Source organism: Meles meles, chromosome 12, assembly GCF_922984935.1.
Source record: "Meles meles chromosome 12, mMelMel3.1 paternal haplotype, whole genome shotgun sequence".
In the NCBI taxonomy this organism is placed as follows: domain Eukaryota; kingdom Metazoa; phylum Chordata; class Mammalia; order Carnivora; family Mustelidae; genus Meles; species Meles meles.
The window spans coordinates 12,056,728-12,074,966 of record NC_060077.1 but is presented as its reverse complement, the minus strand read 5'-3'; the positions used below and the strand labels follow the sequence as shown (position 1 = coordinate 12,074,966).

General features: G+C 51.0%; 1 protein-coding gene across 4 annotated transcripts in view; it reads left to right on the top strand.

Moving 5' to 3' along the window:
- The window catches only part of CUX2 (cut like homeobox 2), a 258,403-nt gene that overhangs the window by 206,313 nt on the left and 33,851 nt on the right, over positions 1–18,239 (top strand). For all 4 annotated transcript variants that reach the window (XM_046024881.1, XM_046024879.1, XM_046024878.1 and 1 more), the window contains 4 exons: positions 12,043–12,177; positions 15,129–15,252; positions 17,184–17,260; positions 18,127–18,193. In XM_046024881.1, the coding sequence (XP_045880837.1) occupies positions 12,043–12,177; positions 15,129–15,252; positions 17,184–17,260; positions 18,127–18,193 (403 nt within the window). The remainder of the gene's footprint in view (positions 1–12,042; positions 12,178–15,128; positions 15,253–17,183; positions 17,261–18,126; positions 18,194–18,239) is intronic.

Here is an 18,239-nt window from a genome sequence, read left to right as displayed (position 1 = left end):
TGCCAGAAGTGCTCCCCCACGGTGGCGGCCCGTCTAACTTTCAGTTGATAACCAAGGACTGGAGGAAGATTAAACGAAAGCATCTGGCATGATGCTGGTACCCAGTAGGTGCTCAATGCACGGCTGTTCCCTTGTAGAAGGAAAGCCAGGCACATTAGCTGTGGCTTTTCATCGGTTCATTCTGGTCACCTGCTAGAGCTGAACCCTGTGGGAGCTCAAGCCTGAGCCTTCTTCTGCCCTCAGAGACTTGGAGGCTGGCAGGGCCACCATGCCCCAAAGTCAGACTGCCAGAGAAAGGGCCCCGTGGCTGGACAGCCGGAGGAGGCACCTCAGAGAAAGCAGGCTTTGAACGTGGTCCTAAAGCATCAGCTGCCACCCTTGCAGGGGTGGTTGGGGGGTGCTTCCTGTGCGTCAGGCTGTGCAGCACAGCCCCTCACAAAAATGAGTCCGTGATCCCCACAGCCCCCTTGACAGCAGCTAAGCTGTTCTACTGTGCAGCTGAGAAAATGTAGGCTCAGAGAGATCAAGGCACTTGCCCGAGGTCACACAGCAGAGAGGCAGTAGAGTCTGAATCTTGACCCGGACTCCTAATCTACATTTTTAGGTTCATTTTAAAAATTGAAAGGATTTGGACAAAACCATTGGACATTTGGCCTCCAAAAAGAGTGACAAACAGCTGAGGGTCTTTGTTGCTGGTAGGTAAAGAGGTTCTAGACTAAGAGGATGGGCCCTTCGCTGAAATGCAAGTGTGTTACTCAGAAGAGGAACAAGTTAACCGCCCCCAGCTAAGAACTCCTCGTTCTCCCGGCTCAAGCCTCCAAATTCAGGGAGCCAAGTGATACCAGGAGAAGCACTAGCAGGACCCCAGGCCAGAGGGCTCTCCTACAGAGCAGGGCTAATCCCTGTCCTGCCATTGTGCTCCCTTTGTCATTCTTCACTTTTTTGCTCCTCAGTTTCCCCATTTATGAAACACAGATAATAATTGTTCCTAATGATAGGCCAATTGGGTGGATTCGGTGAGAGTAAAGAACATTGAGTATGGTGCCTGGTACAGAGTAGCAGCCCCATGCAGTTCATAAGACAAATATTGAGCACCTACTGTTTGCTGGACCCTCCACTCACCACCAGAAGCACAATGTGAAGCAAAGCACACTGTCACTGCCTGCCTTTCTGTGAAACTCCGTATATGGGAACTTTATTTGTTTTATAATGGACTTGGCTTTGAATCGGGCTCTGGTGCTCCCTGGCTGGGCCACCCTGAGTGGCTGGTTCTGCCTCTCAGCCTGTTTCTTGGTCTGGAAAAGCATACTTACCTCCTGGGACCTCAGGGAGGAGTAACCGAGGCGCAGAGTCTAGAAGGCCCTCTGGGTGTCTAGCACCTAGTATGTGCTCAGTAAACAGTCCCTGCAGCTATGCTGGTGTTGAATTCCCACCACCACCCCGTGCCAAGAAGGAAGACCTTCCCCAGCCCCTCTGTCCGTCCTTCAGCCAGAAGACGCCCCGGAGCAGCCGGTCCTGGCAGTGGATGGAAGAGCGGGTGGGCAGACACATGGCTCACGGCTGTGTGGAAGGACCCCACACCCCATCTGCTCTCGAAAAGTTAAGATTAAAGGATCAGAGTTAGTCTCTCTGCCGCCGTCAGTAGCCCAAGCCTCCCGCCCATGCAGGCGCCCGGAGCCTGGGCCCAGATGGGAGAAGGCTTCTGTCTCCAAGATATTTTGGAGGGGCGCACGCATACTTCTGCATATATGTGTTTCTAAACAGCCTCTCGGACAGCCTTCGCGGCTCCAGCTTTCCTAAAAAAGCTCTGAATGCCACTTTCCTTCAGATGGACACAGTGGGAGGAATGAGACAGCTTTTCCTAGCTCCCCGGCTCCCCCCCACCAAAAACCCCATGGACACTTTCTGAAGAAACACCACAGCATCAGCTAGCGGTGGGAGAGGGAATAGACGAAGTGCCTCCTTGAAGCCCGGTGTGGTATTAAAATATTACAAGTCCGTTGGCAGTATTCTCTAAGGGGTTAGATCCAATGTAACCAAAATGAATTAGTCATTTTATTAAGCAGTTTATGCATAAAGAGCAGGTTGATGACTGTAGGACAAAGGCCCTCCGCTTCCTGACAGTGTCCCCCTCCCTGTGCTCCCATCGGGACCTGCCACCTTGGATGGCTTGTGTCTGATCTCCCATGTCTGCCAGCATGCCCAATGAATCCAAAAGATTTGTTGTAGTCAAACATTTCTGATTTGGGATCCCCCTGTTTGGGGCTTTTTCGTCCAGGTTGGATCCAAGGCCCTTTGCTTCCCACTGCCACTGCCCTCATCCATATATCGACTGTGTGTCTGTCGCAGGAGTGAAGTGAGGGAGTCCCGCGCCCAACTCTGGGCAGCTGTGTGTCTTGGCTGAAAGGTTCGGCTGGAAGTGCTGAGCCCGGCAGAACCTGGGCTCCCTGCTCCAGACGAGGAGATGCGGGGATGTTTGGTCACTTCTCCTGACACCAGGGTAGGAGGCTTGCCAGACACCAGAGTGGAGACACAGGTCACTTTGGAGGTTGGGGGCTTGGTGGGACCCAGCACTTCCCCTCATGGGGTCACCTGATACGGGTAACAGCCTCAGCGTACCTGGCACAGCAGAGAAACTTTGAATGCATTGCATGCCGGGTGTCACTTCTAGATAAACTTCAGTCCGGTGCTAGAGTATCTTAAACACCCATAGAATACCTGTGCATCTCCTCTCCCTTTTTAGCCAAGGGAGAGCCAGCCTTGGGATCCCAGTCTTAGGTGACAAGAGAGTCTAACTAGAATTTAATAACATCAGTTTTCACCCAGTATGGGGCTTGAACTCACAACCCTGAGATCCAGAGCTGCATGCTCTCCCGACTAAGCCAGACAGGCACCCACTCTTTATGTTTATTTTTATGGTTTAAGGCACCTTCTATTTATGATATAGGATCCCAGTTATCTATTTACAATAATTTAAAATATTTGTAGTTTAAAAATACTGAGTCACATAAGACAAACATCATGTTGGTAATCCTTTAGGGGCAGGTGGATTCAGCAGAAGTTGTGAAGTGAGTATGCCAGTGTCTGGCATTTGGGCTGTGCTGGGTTCAGATTCAGCTCTGCCTTGTTCTAGGTTAGTGACCTTGAACGAATGGCTTCCCTTTGCTAGGCCTCAGTTTTCTCATCTGGAAGATGGGGATAGAACCATCTCATGGGGATATAATTGTTTTGATTTGATTGTTTTGATGATTAAATGAGATGTAAATATATGTAAAGTATCAGGCATATGTGAGTGGAGGGAATATGAGGAAATGTCAGTTCCCTGGAGCTTTTGGCCCAAGACACTGGGTGGAGGTCATATCTACCCCACCTGCTTCCCAGATGTGGGTGCCCCACCTGCTTCAGGATCCATGGTACCTGGGGTTTTGGAAACAAAGACCAGAAACTAGCGGTTAGAGGGCCAGAGCCTGCTCTGAACCCAGCTTCCACCCTCGGTGGCAGCACCCAGACCAGCCTGCGGGGAAGGGAGGTGAGGCTGGCACCGAAAGTGCCCGGACATGGCCAGTCTCTGTCAGCCCCACATCCTCGTCTCTAAAATGGGTCAGTTGTGAAGATGGAGCTAAGTTGTGTTTCTGGGACAATAACTGGGGCAGGGGGTGGGCAGCTGGTCACAAGGGCCCACCACCCTCTCTTGGTCTGGTGGGGGCTGTTTCTCCTGGTGCTTCCTATGTCTAGATTTTTCTCTCTCTCCTTCCTGCTGGCTCCCTCATCTTCTTCAAGGCTCTGTTCAAATGTTACCTCCTTCAAGAAGCTTTCCCTGACCAGTCTGCCTCCATTAGCAGCATTCCCCCGGACCACGCATGTCAGGCCACTCTCTGCCCTGACCCTGCCTTCTTTTTCTTCTCTGTCCCCTTACTGCCATTGGTTTATTTGTCCTTTATCCATCTTTCTCTCTGGAATGTCAACCCCAGGAAGACAGAAATTCCCTCTTCTCTACTGCTCTATCTCTGGGGCCCAGAAACCTCCCTGGCACACAGCAGGTGCTCACAAAATATTTGGCAACTGAACTGTCTGGCATGTAGTAGGTGCTCAGTAAAAATGTACCGGTGAATAATCACTGCGTTAGTGACTGTATTCGCTTCCTATTGCTGTTATAACCAATGACCGCAAACTTAGAAGCTTATCACAACCCACATTTACTGAGCACTTATGTGAAATGCCAGAGCAGGGTCCCAAAGGGAAAGGGAAGACTGAGGAATGAAAGCAAGACGCTCCCCACTTCCCCGTGGCTGTCAGGTTCTCTAAGAGACCTCTTCCAAACATTTTAAAGATCTGTTGTCTCTTTTCTCTCTTTCAGTTTGTGTTTGTAAGAGTGGCCAGTGACATTTAGCTGATGGATTGAATAATGCTGTTGGACAAGGGAAGGGGGAGAGCCTTGAATTTGCCAGCCCCTACGGCTGAGCATTTTACCTCTGTGTGATTTGGCAAATCTTCCAGTTGTCTGGGTGCTAGTCATTTTTTCCCTCCGTAACTCAGCCCCTGGCAGTATAGCTCAAGGCTCCGTGGATTTCTCCCAGATAGGGGAGGTGGGAAGAAATGAGTTTCCCACACACTGTAAAATCTAAGGATTCCCACTGTGCACCAGCGGGGAGGAAATAAAGGGTAAAAAATACCCGGGGTAGTAAGAGACCATCGCTGCTGTGTACTTTCCAGAGCACGGACCCTATTCGACCCATGGCCCAGTGCCTCAGTAGATCTGAAGGATAAAAATGCAATAGAGTGAGAACCAGGTCCCGACACTTTCTCTTACACAATGGGCTTGTTCCCTGGATGCCAGCTGACATGGGTGCAGCAGGAGAGAAGTAGATTAGACTTGAGTGAGGACTTCCTTCCTGTGGGACTTGGAGTCTTGGCAGCGCCTCAGTCCTCTCTCACAGTTGGTATCCAGTCCGTTACCACATGTTATGGTTTGAATTATGTGCCCCAGAAAGATACGTGGAAGTCCTAACCTCTGGTACCCTCTTTTAGAAAAAGGGTCTTTGCTGATGTAATCAACTTAGGAAGAGGTCATCAGGTAGACCCTAATTCAGTATGCTGGGGTTCTTATAAGAAGAGGAGAGAGACAGAGAGGAGAAAGTCTTGTGATAACAGAGCCAAGACCAAGAAACAATGGCCAAGGAACGCCAAGGATTGCTAGTAATACCAGGAGCTGGGATGAAGGTGTGGAGAACTCGGGGAGAGCAGACTTTGGACCTGTGTCTTGCAGACCATGGTATATTCATTTTCTGGGGCTGCCCTACCAAATTACCACAAACTAGGTTTTTGGAAACCATGGAAATTTATTCTCTCGGTTCTGGGGACTGGAAGTCCAAAAATCAAAGTGTTGGCAGGGTCAGTCGGTTCCTTCTGGAGTCACTGAGGGAGAACCAGTTCCAGTCCCCTGTCCTACCTCTGGTGGTGGCCAGCCATCCTTGATGGCAGATGCATCACTTGAGTCTCTGCCTCTGTTTTCGCAGGGACTTCTCTGTGTGTCTCTCTGTGCTGTCTCCTCTTCTTAAAAGGACACCGGTCATTAGTCAATCCCAATCCAGTTGACCTCACCTTAACTTGATTCCTTCTGCAAAGACCCTGTTTCTAAATAAGGTCAAGTTCCGAAGTTCTGGGTGGACATGAATTTCAGGGAACACTACTCAACCTAGGACACCACACCCCATCAGTTCTTCCTGTCTACCTCTTGAATCTGAGCACTCTCTCCACTTCTGTTGCCTCCCTGATCCCAGCATCGCTGCTCAGACGGTCCTGGTAGCCTCCCCTCGGGCTCCCTCTACAGCTCGTTTCTCACACAGCAGCTCAGACGAGCCTTTGAAAAAGGCAAAATAGAACGTGTCACTCACTCCCCACTGCCCTTAGGGTAAACCCCATCCCCCCCCATATCACCTGACTGGGATGACAGTCACACACAGACAAGAGCTCAACAAATTCATGCTGAGCGAAGCCTGTACATGGACCCCTAGGTCCCCCTGTGATCTCTGCCCACTCCAGACTCATCCCTGGAAAGTGCCAGTGCCACACCACATCCACCACATGGTTTCACATCCATAGGCTCTGATTCTAGCAGCAGCTCTGCAGGAGAGGCCCCATGGCTGCCCCCATTTTACAGATGGGAAAACTAAGAGTCCAAGAGGAAAAAAAGTAGTCACATGTTGCTTTTGGTCCTGTGGAAGCGGGCAGATGCCAGAACGGCGTTAGATAGGCAAGAGGTTTATTACGGGGGCAGGGGGGACACTGTGTAGGATGAAGGAGAGGGAGAGGAGGAAGTGCCAAGAGCCTTTAGATGGCAGTGTGGTCTGAACCTGGGGCTGAGGGGAAGAAGCTTGGCGGGAAGACGCTTGGATTGCAGTGCAGCTCTGGGCAGGTCTCGGCTGGGCTGACAGGCAGCACCAAAGAAGGTGTACCAGTTTGCTCAGGCTGCTCTGACCAGACCACAAACCAGGTGGCCTAAGCAACACACATTTATTTCTCACAGTTCTGGAGGCTGAAAGTCCAAGATCAAGGTGCCAGCAGGCTGGTTTCTGGTGAGAGCTCTCCTCCCGGCTTGCAGGTGGCTGCCTTTGCTGTCTTCACAGGGCCTTTCCTCTGTGCACGTGCAGAGAGATTTCTGGTGTCTTCCTGTTCATATAAGGGCACTGGTCCTATAGGATTCGAGGCCCTTTTCTCCAGATGTGGCTGGATCAGGGGGTTAGCCTTTGAAAAAGGCAAAATAGACTCTACTATCAAAATGGGCTCTACTACATGGATTTGGAGAGACACAGTTCAGTCCATGATACAAGGGTTGCCCATCCCAGCATCATCAGGAGCAGCCCCACTCTGCACCCCCTGTCATGCCTGGTTGGGCTGGGAGCAGCCCCAGGCAGGTGTGGCCTGAGCTGACGCCACAGTAGATCAGAAGAGTCTCCCTGGTTGCCACAAGTCTTCATAACAAGCAGAAGGGCAACACTCACTCAGAGTCTGCTGGGTGCCAGCACCGTTACAGGGCTCAGCTTCTCGTGGGAGCCCTGCACAGCCCATACGCAGTAGGTCTGCTGTCCCCATTTTATCACTGGGGAAACTGAGACTCACAAAGCCTAAGCGGTTGTCTCTGGAGATGTCACAGCAGGAAATTGACTCTCTGTGTCCCAGCCTGGTCCCCTCCCCATTTGTCCCAGGGTAGCTTGGGAATTCACAACATTCGTACCTCTTGGGTCAGGCTAGCCTGTGAAGGTGTCTAATATAAACTTTCTGCCACACATCCCAGCTCTACGGGATAGCCCCACAGCCAAAAGCACTCACTTTGACAGGACACCACCCCTACCTGATTGACATCCAGGGTTAATATACTTGTAATAGGAATTTGAGCGGAGAGCCCAGAGAGGTCTGGTGCTCTGCCCAAGGCTGCACAGCAAGCTGATGGCAAGACCAAGAACAGAACCATCAGTCTCATGCTCCTGACCCAATAGTAAAAAATCTCCATGCCCTGCCTCAAGGCAGCTCGGCCTACTGCAAAGAATCACCTGGCACCCTGAGTTCAAGTCCCACCTCTGCCACTTTTGAGCTAGGTGACCTTGAGCACATGACATCTCTTCTCTGGGCCTTCATTTTCTTGTCCAGAAAATGGGGAATAGCAACATCTTCCTTACTGGGCCTCACCTTGGGGACATGACTTCACCCTACTGCTTATGCCTCAGTTCCCCCATCTGTAAAATGGGAACACAACAGTACATACCTCTTAGTGCTGTGGTGAAGATCATAGGAATTGTAATTCATGTCAAGTGCTTTGGTTGTTATATTTTGGTCACAATCTGACTTTGGTGGAGTCATAAGAATACCCCACTGCCACTTTCTCCCTCAAATCGGGGAACTAGGAAGGAAGTGTGGGAAGAAGAGGCCCAAGAGCCTGTCTCAGTCCTGCCACCAACTCACTGGTGGACTTGAGGGAAGTCACAGGACCCCACTTTTCCCCTTCTGTGCATTGGGGAACCTTTTGGTCCCTCCCCAATATGACTTTCCACGCTGGAATTTTTGGGCCCCAGAGTAGATTCAAAGCAGGATTATTGGATTCTGGATCTCCTGGGGACTGATGAGAATATATGAGGCCATCCCTGGTCCCGAGACTCCACAGAGCATCACCTAGCAGACAGCTGGCCTCCAGATCACTTCAAGACTGGGCTTGCTGCCTTCCCTCACGTAATAGCAGCCTTAGCACCCTTCCTGAGCCCAGCTAGGCACCTAGCACTGTGCAGATCTCCGTTTTCTCTCATCCAGACGTCATAACCACACCCTACACACGTGGCCCCATTTTACAGATGAGAAAATGGAGGCTCTGAGAGGTTAATTAACTGTCCAGAGTTATTAGCCAGTTTGGATTCAGACCTGGCACCAGCAGCCCTTAGAACATATTGCCTCTGTTGGTATCTTTGTTTATCTTCCCAGTAATAATTCTTGGGAATTAGGAACTGTTGTAGTTCTTCCACTGTTATTAGGGGGAAAATGAAGTTCATGGCTCTTTGGGAGTAGGATTTGGATCCAGAGCTGGGCTTCAGCTTCTGTGAGCTTAACCACTATGTTCTACCCTGTACCAGCAAAAGAAGGTGAAAAACAGGAGCCTTAGAATCGCTGAACCTCTATTAAGCAGGGATCCGGCCAACCCTGCTCCTCCAGCCTCTCCAGGGGCCCGCCTGAGGACAGCTCCCCCTGGACAGAGGGCACAAGGCAGCAAGGAGTGGCCCACAGAGCCTCCGAGCAGAGTGAAGGAGGGAAGCGTCCATCCCTGATCCCTGGAAATGGGGTGGATGATACCGTTCATCACCCAAGTTAATCATTTGGCTTAGATGGGCCCATGGCCAGCTAGCCTGCAAGCCATGAGCTCGATCTTCTCCACCTCCTTGGAACCAGAGTGAGCCCTCTGTGGCCCGCTCAGAGCTGCACCCTCCCGTGTTTGTCTAACTTCCCTGACCCTAGCAAGTGCTCGTGGCCTTTCTCTTCTTTCTGAAAAATCAGGACACAATAGGAAGCTTTTCCTTGAACTTATTAAAAAATCCAGACTTGTAAATTAATTTGTCCGTGTTGTACAAAGGCAGTGCAGATGGACTCATTAGCATGCACACAACAAATAATTATAGATGAATTTTTAGCTGGCCTGCCTAATGCGCTTGCTGGGTTAATTATGTCAATGTATAATTACATCAGCCCGGGGAGACATAATGGCATACCCCGCTGAGCAGGCCCTGCCTAATGACGGGGCGTGGGGGGAGTGCTGACAGGGGAAAGACGGCAGTGTTCTCGCGCACCTGCTTACCTCGGCACAAACGCCCATTGTCAGAGCCTCCCGCCACCTAAACAAACAGACAGGAGGAGAGGGATAAAACGCAGAGACGACCTTGTTCCAGCCGGACCTGAAGGCTCCTGTGTGTAGGCACTGTCCCATTTCTTCCCTCAGCAGATGTTTGTTGGGTCAGATTGTGTGTTGGACTTCATTCACCCACCAGGGGTCCAGTGGGGAGCGAAAACAGACACAGTCCCAGCCCTGCCTTGTGGAGTTGGCAGTCCAGTGGGTGTTAATTAGGTAGACTTGCAAATCGGTAAAAATTTTAAGTATAGTGAGTGCTCTAAAGGAAAGGTGCAGGGAGCTGGGAGAGCTCAGGTCTAAGAATGACTGGTCAAGGCAGGCTTCCTGGAAGAAGTGGCATTTGAGTTGCAATATGGAAGGTGATTAAGCATTAACTAGCTGAAAGAGGTTAAAGGAAAAGGCAGGGTGTTCCTGGCAGTGGCTCTTGCCCAGACAAAGGCTCCGGGGTAGGAAGGTGCATTTGAGGAACTAAGAGAAAGCCAGTGTGACTGGAGCTCAGAAAGGCAGGAATAGCCAAGGCTTCTCTTTGTTCCAAGGTGACCAAATGCCAAGCACTGTGTTGAAATCTTTGTTTGTGTGGATCCTCATTCCAGCCCTGTGAGGTCGGTGCTTTTATGGAGAAGCACAGAGAGGTAGACTTGTTTGCCAGAGTCACACTGCAATCCTGAAAAGCAAGTATAGATTAGACCAGGAACCAGGATCCACACTCGTAATGCCTCTGCCCCCAGCAGAGAGCAGTCACCAAGTGGATGGTGCCAGGAAGCTCCAGGAGAGGGGCCAGCAAGAGAGAGGGCTCTGGTGCATTTGAAAGGACTGTGGACCAGACTCGGGCCCCTTGATCTGGAACAAGGAGGCCCTGGATTTCCTGGGGCCCCATGAACACCTACCTGGACTGCTTGGCTGGAAATGTTCACACCCCGGGACAGGAAACCTTTGTGGCATTTGAGAAAGAGACCCAGGCTCGAACCTCACCTCCACCGTTCAGCAAGTCACCTGGCTTCTCGAGCTGGTTTCCTCACCTGTGAAAATGAGTTGAATCCATGCCAGCCTCCAGGGGATGCTGGGAATATCAGGGGAACCCATTCCCGTGAACAGCTTTGTAACCTAGAAGAGGCCACACCAAGCTCTGGCATTATCCACGTGTTCTTAGTACCTGCCCACGGTGGGCAGCTGGGGAAGGTCAGCTGAAGAACTGCTGGGGTCTAGATCTGAAGGAAGAGGAAGTGCCTGCTAGATGGGGGGTGGGGGGATGACAGAACTCCATACGGAAGGGCCTACGGATGCCTCACCTTTTTTTTTTTCTTTTAGATTTTTTTTATTTATCTGACCGACAGAGATCACAAGTAGGCAGAGAGAGAGGAAGGGAAGCAGGCTCCCTGCTGAGCAGAGAGCCCGCTGCAGGGCTCGATCCCAGGACCCTGAGACCATGACCTGAGCCGAAGGCAGATTCTTTTTTTTTTTTTAAAGATTTTATTTCTTTTATTTAACAGACAGAGATCGCAAGTAGGCAGAGAGGCGGGCAGAGAGAGAGAGGAGGAAGCAGGCTCCCTGCTGAGCAGAGAGCCTGATGCGGGGCTTGATCCCAGGATTCTGGGATCATAACCTGAGCCGAAAGCAGAGGCTTTAACCCACTGAGCCACCCAGGTGCCCCTGAGCCGAAGGCAGATTCTTAAGCAACTGAGCCACCCAGTCGCCCCCAAGTATGGTCAATTAAATAATGGCTTCTGTAGGGGTGAAAAACTGGACATAAGACACCTTCCAACTTCTCAATAGCTAAAAGATGAGGCATCTGTGGGGCGCCTGGGTGGCTCAGAAGGTTAAAGCCTCTGCCTTCGGCTCAGGTCATGATCCCAGGGTCTGGCTTCGAGCCCCACATCAAGCTCCTTGCTCAGTGGGGAATCTCCTTCCCCCTCTCCTTCTCCCTCGCCCCTTCCCCTGCTTATGTGCACTCTCTCTCAAATAAATATTTTCTTAAAAGATAGAACTTGCATGTAACAAACGATGATGTGTTGGTCCAGGTCCATTGGAAAGCACCCCAAGAATTAGATGAAGTATTGAGGAAATGCAGGGGAGGGAAAATAGGAAGTGAGATAGAGGAGGCCTCAGAGGAGGGAAAGGCAGGGACCTAGGTGGAAGCATCCAGATGGTTTGGTCTTGGCCATCTGTCAGCGCTGGGCAGGTCTTGGAGGAGTCGTTGGTCATCAGCGCAGTCCTGTGTCCCTCAGGAGTCTGTCCCCTCCCCCCAGCTACCTGCAGGCCAGGGGAAGGCTGGTTGTAGGAGTGGGGTCCTTGTGTACTGACACCTCCCGGGGTTGGCGTACAAGGCACGGTCTCATGGCCACCACAGATGGCACCGTAGAATCCAGAAAAATTGCAGTTATTGTGACAATTATTATTGCTATTCCCAGGTGGGCAAGACACCCACACCCATGGGGCTGGCACACACTCCCCTAAGCATGTACCTGAAAAAGGCTACTCCCTCACCGAGCAGAAATTCCACATTGCTCTCCTAAGCCATCGGAGCAACTCCAGAAGGCTCTTGGGGATGGTCCCCTCCACCCCCTGTAGGGGAACCAACCAGGCCCTGCAGCCTCAGCCTGGGCATCCCTCAGGGCTCCCCCCCACCCACTCCTGGGCTCTTCTCTCTGTGTATGCAGACCCTGTGCCTGTGTTTGAAGCGACACGCAGCCTAGACGACAGACTGCAGCCCCCCAGCTTCGACTCCACTGGGCAGCCGCGGCGAGACCTCCACACTTCGTGGAAGAGGCACCCCGAGCTCCTGGGCCCCAAAGGTACAGATAAGGCCTTCACGGGATGTCCCTAATAAACAAATGGGCTGTGGATCTTCAGCAGCCTGGCTTGGCCATCTTTGGAGGGATGGAGGTAGGGACACCTAGGAGCTGGACTGTATCATTTTCCATGTAGGGTGGGTTATGGTACACCACTGCTGAAACAACCCAATCCCAAATCGCAGAAGCGTAATATATTCAAAGGGTGGGAGGTTGCAGGGGACACCCCATGTGGTCACTCGCACACCCAAGCTGTGGTAATCCTGCCGTCTTCAACATATGACATCCAGAGTCACAGTGACTGTTACAACCAGCCAACAGGAAGAGAAAAACTGCGGAGGATCATACCGAGGTTTATGGCACACAGCACTCCCAGCCACATCCCGGTGACCCAAACTCGGTCATGGGGCCCCGCCCAGCCGCAGGGGAGCTGGGAAGGGCAGTCTGACTGTGTGCCCCACAGGGGAGGGAAACGGGATGTGGCAACACAGCACTGTCCCGGCATCGAGTGAGGCAAGTCAAGCTAAAAATAGAGTTCAGATATACATATATGATGATTAAAAATGTTTAAAAGCAAGAGAATGATGAACAGAAGCGAGCATGGTGGTTACCTGTTTCAGATGAAGGAGGAGGTCTCTGGGGAGGAGCAAATGCGCCTGTGAAAGCTCTCGGTGACCATCCAAGTCTTGGGTGTTGGTTGAGCTTCAAGCCAGGCACTGTCATAGGCACTGGCGACATAGCCGGGAGCAAATCAGACTCAAATCCCTGCCCTCGTGGCTCCGACCTTCTAGAATATAAGGCTGACTGTCAATGAATAAATGTTAAATATATAGTATTTCAGGTGTAAGAAAGGCTTTGGGGGACAAATGAATCAGAGAGAAGGGGAAGAGACTAAGGAATAAATGATAAATGAGGAAAATTTACCTCAAAGTTCAGCAAGTTTACCTGTTTTTTTTTTTTGGTAAAGAGCCAGAGAGTACATACTTCAGGCTTTGCAGGCCACATATTTTCTGTCACAACTACTCAACTGTGTGGAAAAAAAGCCATAGAACTTGGGTAAATGAGTGGGTATGGCTGTGTTCCAATAAAACTTTATAGGCAAAACAGGAGGTGGGCCAGATTTGGCCCAAGGGCTGTCATTGCAGACCCCTTGTCTACCTCCTGGAGTCATGGAGATCATGGGCTGAGGCCTGTCAAGTCAGTCTGACTGCTCCAGTGTGCTCTCCATTTCAAAGCCCCCTCCCTTCCTTCCAGTGCCTAGTGAGCACCTACTATATGCCTGGTCCTTGGCAGAGTCTTCTGGGGAAGATTATTGGTGACTGAAATACAGCACTTTGCCAGCTCTGTTCCTGTACCCAGAATGCCCTTCCAGCCTCCCTGACAAACCAGCTCATATAGTGATGGCTCTGTGCGGCCTCTGAGGTCCCTCTAGGGTTTGAATTTCCCTCTATCAGAATAATGATGCTTGTGGGAACTGCCTCTTGAGAGCATTTGCTCTGTGCCATGTGCCTTTCACACGGTTTCCTACTATCTCCTCCTGTCAACTTTGTGAGGTGTCACTGGCCCCATTTGACAAATGGGGGAACAGTCTCAGAGGCAGCCAAGCAGGGATTTAAACCAAGGGCTCTTGACCTTGGCCCTGGGCTGTGTTTCTCCATGAGAACACTTGTTGCTGTGCCTCATGATGGTCAAACTCCGTTTGTTTGCTGCTGTGGCCTCAGCCCCTGGAATGTCCCGTGTGTGTGTGTGTGTGTGTGTGTGTGTGTGTGTGTGTGTGTGTGTGAATAAGCCAGGGCCTGAAAACTGTCGGGCCCTCAAGGGACCCACTCTGCAAACTGCCCAGCTCTACACTCACCAGAGGAGCCTAACAACCAGGACAGAGCTTAAAGGAGTCAGTCGGACCCAAGGCCAGAAGCCCAGATTTGGGGATTCTTGAGACATCCTTGATGGCCAGTCCCTGAGCACCCTTTCTCCCCATGACAAATTGAGTGCCTGGGGCACCCACACTGATTCCCTGAAGGAGCCACCACGGGCCTGCAAAGCGAGACCTGATGTGGGCCCTGTGCAGGCGTACCCGCAGGTGCAGTGGGCTGTGACCGAGCCTCTGAGTGTGGCCGTCGCCTGTGGGAAGGGGAAGTTAAACCCACAGCTACCCCACGGCCTAGCACTTTCACTCCTAGGTGTCTACTCCAGAGAACTGAGAACTCAAACACATGTACACACATGTTCTCAATAGCCCTATTCACAGCCGCCAAAGGTGGAAACAAGCCAGATGTCTATCGGCAGATGAATGGGAAAACAAAATGTGGCCTGTCCATGAAATGGAATATTAGTGAACCATAAAAGTGAGGGATGGTCTGATCCATGCTACAACCTGGATGAACCTCGAAAACTTTGCTAAGTAAAAGAAGCCAGATACAAAAGGACATATATTTTTTGTGATTCTGGTGATAGGAAATATCCAGGATATGCAAGTCCCCAGAGACAGAAAGCAGATTGGTGATTACCAAGGCTGAGGGGAGAGGAAAAGGAGTGACTGCTTAGTGGGGACGGGCTTCCTTTTGATGACATTCTGGAGTTAGTGCTAACAGTTGCACAATACTGTGAATGTACTAAATGTCACTGAATTGTATACTTTTATGTATATTTTACCATGACCCTTAAAAAGGTAAGAAGGCCGAGGAGGCAGGAACAGGTCCAAGAGGGTCAAGGAAGCCTCTGGGCATGCTGGCTGAGGCTGGCACACGGGAACTTGACATTCATTCACACACGCCCCCCAGGGCAACAACCCAGCTGACCATGGTGATGACAGGTCTCTCCAGCTGCACTCTCTCCATCACCCGAGTTTGGAAAACTAAGTCCCAGCACTCCCAGTCCCTCCGATTTGCAGAAGGCAGCTCTGGCTGCCCTGCCACTTCCAGCGATGGGTGGTTTTCCCTCTTTTTTCCCTCCAGAGCAGAGAGAGGGGACGTCTCCGGCCGGGCCCACGCTGACTGAGGGGAGCCGCCTCCCGGGCATTCCCGGCAAAGCCCTCCTGACAGAAACTTTGCTGCAGAGAAATGAGGCGGAGAAACAAAAGTGAGTGGGGAGGAACCGGTGGGAGGTGGGACCATCAGGGAAACCAGATGCAGGTTGGAGGTGGAGATGCAGGCCTGCCCCATTTCAGCAGCTCAACAGCCAGCCCTGGGCAGCTCACATCACCTGTCTGAGCTTCAGATTCCCCAGCCGGAAAGTGGGACTAATGGTGGTGTATTAGTCAGGATCCCCCGGAGGGGGAAAGAAAAAAAAGAAGCATTTTCTATTTTAATTAAGACTTGTGTTTTAAAGACTTAGTTCACGCTGGTGGGACTGACAAGTCTGAATCAGTAGAGCCAGCCAGCAGGCTGGAAACTGTCAGGCAGGAGTCAGTGCTGCAATCTTGAGAAGAATTTCTTCTTCCTTAGTTTTATTCTTAAACTCTGCAACTGATTAGACAAGGCCCACCCACATTATTGAGATTATTCTCCTTTACTTAATGTCAACTGACTGTAGATGTTAACCCCAACTACAGAATACCTTCACAGCAACCCCAAGATTAGTGTGTAGTTGAATAACTGGGTACTGTAGCCTGATTAGGTGGACAGGTGCTATCAACTCCTAGTCTGCTGTGTGAATGAATGCATGTGCTTAGCCCTGCACTCACTTGGAGGAGTGTGTCAGTAAATGGTTGCCCTTACAGTTGTTGTGGGAATAATAATACCTGCATTATTATAAATCTGGATCCTTGGGGCATTTCTAGACCAGCTTCATGGTGGTCATTACATTTATCCTTTCATTCACTTCTTCATTCGTTTGTCCCATGTATTTATGGAGCCACCTGCTGTGTGCCAAGCACTGTTCTAGGGACACAGCAGTGAACAAAGGGACAAACCTCCTACTCTCCTGGAGTTTACTTTCTCATGAGGAAGACACAAATAAACCAGATAAATAAATGGTCTGCTGCATGATGATAGGGGTTGTGAAAGAAAATAAAGCAGGGGGAGGGGATGAGATTGAAGCCCAAGTTTGTTTGTTTTTTTAAGATTTTTTTTTTAATTTATTTGATATATAGAGATCACAAGTAGATAGAGAGGCAAGTGGGGGGGGGGGCAGGCTCCCTGCTGAGCAGAGAGCCCGATGTGGGGCTCGATCCCAGGACCCTGAGATCATGACCTGAGCCAAAGGCAGAGGCTTAACCCACTGAGCCACCCAGGCGCCCCGAAGCCCAAGTTTTAAATAGGGTATGAGGGGAGGCCTCACTGAGGAGGTGAGTAAAGCCCTAAGAAGGTGAGGAGGGGGAATTTACAGATATATAGGGGAAGGGTGTTACAGACAGAGGGGACAGCCAGTGCAAAGGCCCGGAGGTAGAAACATGACCAGCAAGGAGGTGGTGTGATTGGAGGAGTGTGAAAGAGGGGAAGGGACAGGATATAGGACCAGAGGTAAAGGGGTTCCTTCCTTAGAGTCTCTGAGCCAGACAACATAAGGCCCAGGCTTTGTATAAACCCGCCCCCAGTCCAGCTGGGGCCCCTCTGTCTCTATTGAGCCACGTGCATCACACCAAAACTCTAGGCTGCAGTGGGTTGGGTGACTATCCCAAACAACTGACCCAAAAACGGGAAAAAATGCCTCCCTGGGGACAAGAATAGTAAGTAATGGTACTGAGGGAGCACTGGGAACCAGCATCACGCTGAAGATTTTCACAGCACCCATGGAGGCAAAGCCCAGCAGGACCCTTATTTTACAGATGAGGAAACTGATGCCCGGAGAGACAAAGTCACTGATTAATACAGGTCCACACAGTTAGCAAAAAGCAAGGCAGCCAAGTGCCTGAAAGTATGTTTAAGGACCGAGTAACAAGGCAGTGGTACAGATTACAGAGAGCAGGTGAGAGGAGTACGAAGCCAGGAGAGCCGACTCGGGGACCCAGGCAAGGCCCATGCACATGGGCGTGTGCAGAGCCAGTGTGAGCAGACCTGGTGTCTCCGCAGGGGCCTTCAAGAAGTACAAATCACTTTGGCAGCCAGACTGGGGGAGGCAGAGGAAAAGATCAAAGTCCTACATTCAGGTATGTTTCTGGCACACATTCCCTGGCCCCGTGCAGCTCCCCAGCCCAGTCGGACCAGGAGGGGGAGTGGGAGGGGACAGTCAGTGACACTGAACTCAGGCTCAGGTATTCTGGAATCAGGAAGGCAAGGGGGGAGTTTGAGGAGGAAGGGGATAGTTCAGCATTACCCAGTGGGGGTCTGAGCCCAGTCTCCAGAGGCCACATTGCTGTGGAGAGAGGGTTTGAGAAATAGAATTAAATCAGGAGTAACACAGCGCCTGCAGGGGCCAGACACAGAACCAAGCCAGCCAGGTTAGGGAAGACACCAGGGCAGGGTGGGGTCTGGGGCAAACTGGACCACTTGGGCCTTGGCTAAAGAGATGGCCACTGTGCGCACCAGCCAGGCATGGCCATATGACCCAGTGTTACCAAGCCTTCGATTTTCTTGGAGAAATCAGAAATCTGGAATTTTATAAGAAATTTCTCATTTATTATAATATACACATATCTGTTAACTTCATTGCTCCTCTCTGTCCCCCTCACTTTCCAGTCTGGACCTTAGGATAGGTGAGCTCATGGATGGATGGCCCCACCCAGGTCCTGAAGTGACCTAAGGGTGTGAGACAGCTTATACCCAAGGCCATGGGACAGAAGACCCCTACTACTTGCATGGGTCCTCTAAGCTTCATAGACTCCTAGAGGGTCATCCTGTCCACCCTCCAACCAGCTTGAAGCCCCTCCATGGGCAGGAAACTCTACCTATCACTGGTTCTAACCAAAAGAAAGGTCTTCCCTTACTACCTTGAACCTCCTTCTGCCTTCTGAGCCCTGCAGAAGGAATGGGGGAAGTGGGGGACGCTTCACCCTCGCTCTTTAATTTTTCTCAGCGTTAAAGGCCACACAGACAGAGCTGCTGGAACTGCGGCGAAAATATGATGAGGAGGCAGCATCCAAGTAAGTGAAAACCCTGCTGAGGCATGCCTTCTCATTCTGGCCCTCC